At 31.8% G+C, this 2,607-nt stretch overlaps 1 protein-coding gene across 3 annotated transcripts in view; it reads left to right on the top strand.

Annotated features, from left to right (window-relative positions):
• Positions 1-2,607, top strand: part of LOC106686225 (uncharacterized) — a 25,021-nt gene that overhangs the window by 15,546 nt on the left and 6,868 nt on the right. For all 3 annotated transcript variants that reach the window (XM_067046971.1, XM_067046972.1, XM_014429404.3), the window contains one exon: positions 723-1,108. In XM_067046971.1, the coding sequence (XP_066903072.1) occupies positions 781-1,108 (328 nt within the window). In that variant the 5' untranslated portion in view covers positions 723-780. The remainder of the gene's footprint in view (positions 1-722; positions 1,109-2,607) is intronic.

Genomic DNA, 2,607 nt, shown 5'->3' on the forward strand with positions numbered 1-2,607 from the left:
AAGAACTCACAATATTCATAATGGGGAGACGTGGAAGTAGTGCAACCATATACATACACCTCACAACGCTCTGATGAAGACCTGAAATTCAGGTCGAAACTTCGCCACGACTAAATATATTTTTTTTAATATGCTGACCGCACCCCCCTACCATCCTCTCCATATATTAATCTACGGTAAATTATCAACACCTCAGATAATATTGTTAATCTCCAATCGGACATGAATGGTATAAATATACATTATGCAAACATTATTGAGAAATTAATATTCTAGAGTAAAAATTATAATCTACAGATAATATTAGGGTGCGAAAATATATTTATCTATAATATATATTTCTATAATACAATTAAACTATCCTATATACAATTAAAATATATATATATGTGCATAATATTATACCAATCATGGATATTAAAATTACGATAAATTTTCTAAAATAGGTCATTATTAGTTCACATGCCAATGATTTGACTTAATTAAAACATGTTTTTAAAATTAGAACAGCCACTAGAACCCGAACAGTATGCATCGTAACTTGATTGGAAATAAAAATTATGGAGAAATAATCTTTCTTATAATTATTAAGCAAATTAACCTTCACCTAAGCAAATGTTTATGTGTGAATAATTTTTTTGTCTTTTATTCAGATTTTGTCTCGTTATAATGATTGTTGTCTGTTCTAATTCTAAATATCCTCTCCTTCCTGCACTTTCTAGGATTGAAGATGACAGCGAGGGCTTCCTGGACGAGGAGGCGGTAACTATCAGGCATGGGATGACCATCTGGAAGAATGGTAAATTATGTTGGGTCCTACGGTACCCAACCAACATAGCGATATCCTTCATCGTCCTTACCTGGACTGTGGTCCATCATGTCATCAACTTCAACCGATACAGTCATGTAGCAAAGATGTTCGATTATGCCTACCCTGTGGCCTCTATTCTATACATCACGGAAATCCACAGAAGGCAGAGGCAGATCAGGAGAGTAAGTAAGATACTGGACAAATGGTACAGGTACCCATTTCTGGATAAGACGATGATTGAGCTGAAGAAGAATGCGAAGGAAAAAGTAAAGAGGTTCTACTACATTTATTATAACTGTAAGTATGTACATAAATAACCCAATATCTTGTTTAGGTGACTTATCGAAAAAGTTATGCAGCTCAATTCGGGCATCAGATCATTCTCTATGGTGGAGAAAATATATATATTGCACCTCAGAAGTGAGATTTTTTATTTATTTGGATTGAACTTGAATGTTTCCCAATGTCCATTAATAGTTGGTTCAGCCCAGGGGTGGTGAACTCAAATTATCTTGCGGACCACTTGAGAAATGAATCATAACTCTACGGGTCGCATATAATTACACATACCCATATTAGGACAAGAGCCGGGAAGAAAAAAGGCAGATATTTCACCCCAATTTTTTATTACTCTAATGAAAACTGTTAATAGTCAAAACTGATGAGCCTGCCAAGTATAGGTAGGGGGAATAACAAATAGTAGCTGTTTCAAAACCTTAAAAAACATTAATTTTTCATTCGGAACTTTATATCCTAAAACCTACCAACAACACAAGAAAATCTAAAGGAACATCATTTAAAGAAGAGTAAATTTGCTGAAATTATTAGCCCAATAGTTCCCGAGATATAGCTTTTTAAAAAAGTATTATTTCTTAAAACTCTACTGAAAGATTAGTAGTTAGTAAATTTATTTTGAGAATTCTATATCTCAGGAACTATGTGACGCATAGGTGTTTATTAGCGCTTAAATTAAAGCTAGTATGACGCACTATAAAATAGTTTATGACCTTCACCTTCGTAAAAATAGTAGTTTTCATGATATTAGCGATTACTTTGATTTATGTAAAACTTTATTTCAGAAACCGTAGGACATAATGATGTCTATCAGCACTCATATTAAAGCTAGCTGAAATTTGACAAAATAAATCCAGAAACTGTTAATTTCTAGTTGTTCGTATACATTTTTTTAATTTTTGAAAAAATATATCTCTAGACCCATAAGACGCAGATATGTCTGTCAGCACTCAAAATAAGGAAAATTTAACTTACTATAAAGTAGTTTGTGACATTTATCTTCATAAGGGTAGTAGTTTTTATGATATTTACATATGAAAACTATAAATCAATTTATTTTAGCAAATATCATGAAAACTACTACTTCTATGAGGATAAACATCATAAACTACTTTATAGCCCATTAAACTAGCTTTAATTTGAGTGCTAATAGTCATCTATACGTCATATAGTTCCTGAGATATAGATTCCTCAAAATAAATTAACTAACTACTAATCTTTCAGTACGTTCTATACAACATTTTTGTGAAATAATGCTTTTTAAAAAGCTATATCTCGAGAACTATTGGACGTAAATAGCTCTATTAGGGCTCACATATTAACAAATTTACTCTACTTTAAATGATGTTCTCTTAGATTTTCTATTGTTGTTGGTAGTTGTAAAGATATAAAGCTCCGAATGAAAAATTAATTATTTTTAACGTTTTGAAACAGCAGCTATTTTTATTCACCCTACCTATACTTCAGTTTGCAGACTCGCCAGTTTTGACTAGTAATTATAC

This window comes from Halyomorpha halys, unplaced genomic scaffold (assembly GCF_000696795.3).
Source record: "Halyomorpha halys isolate HHAL.00 unplaced genomic scaffold, Hhal_1.1 Scaffold799.1, whole genome shotgun sequence".
Lineage (NCBI taxonomy): Eukaryota > Metazoa > Arthropoda > Insecta > Hemiptera > Pentatomidae > Halyomorpha > Halyomorpha halys.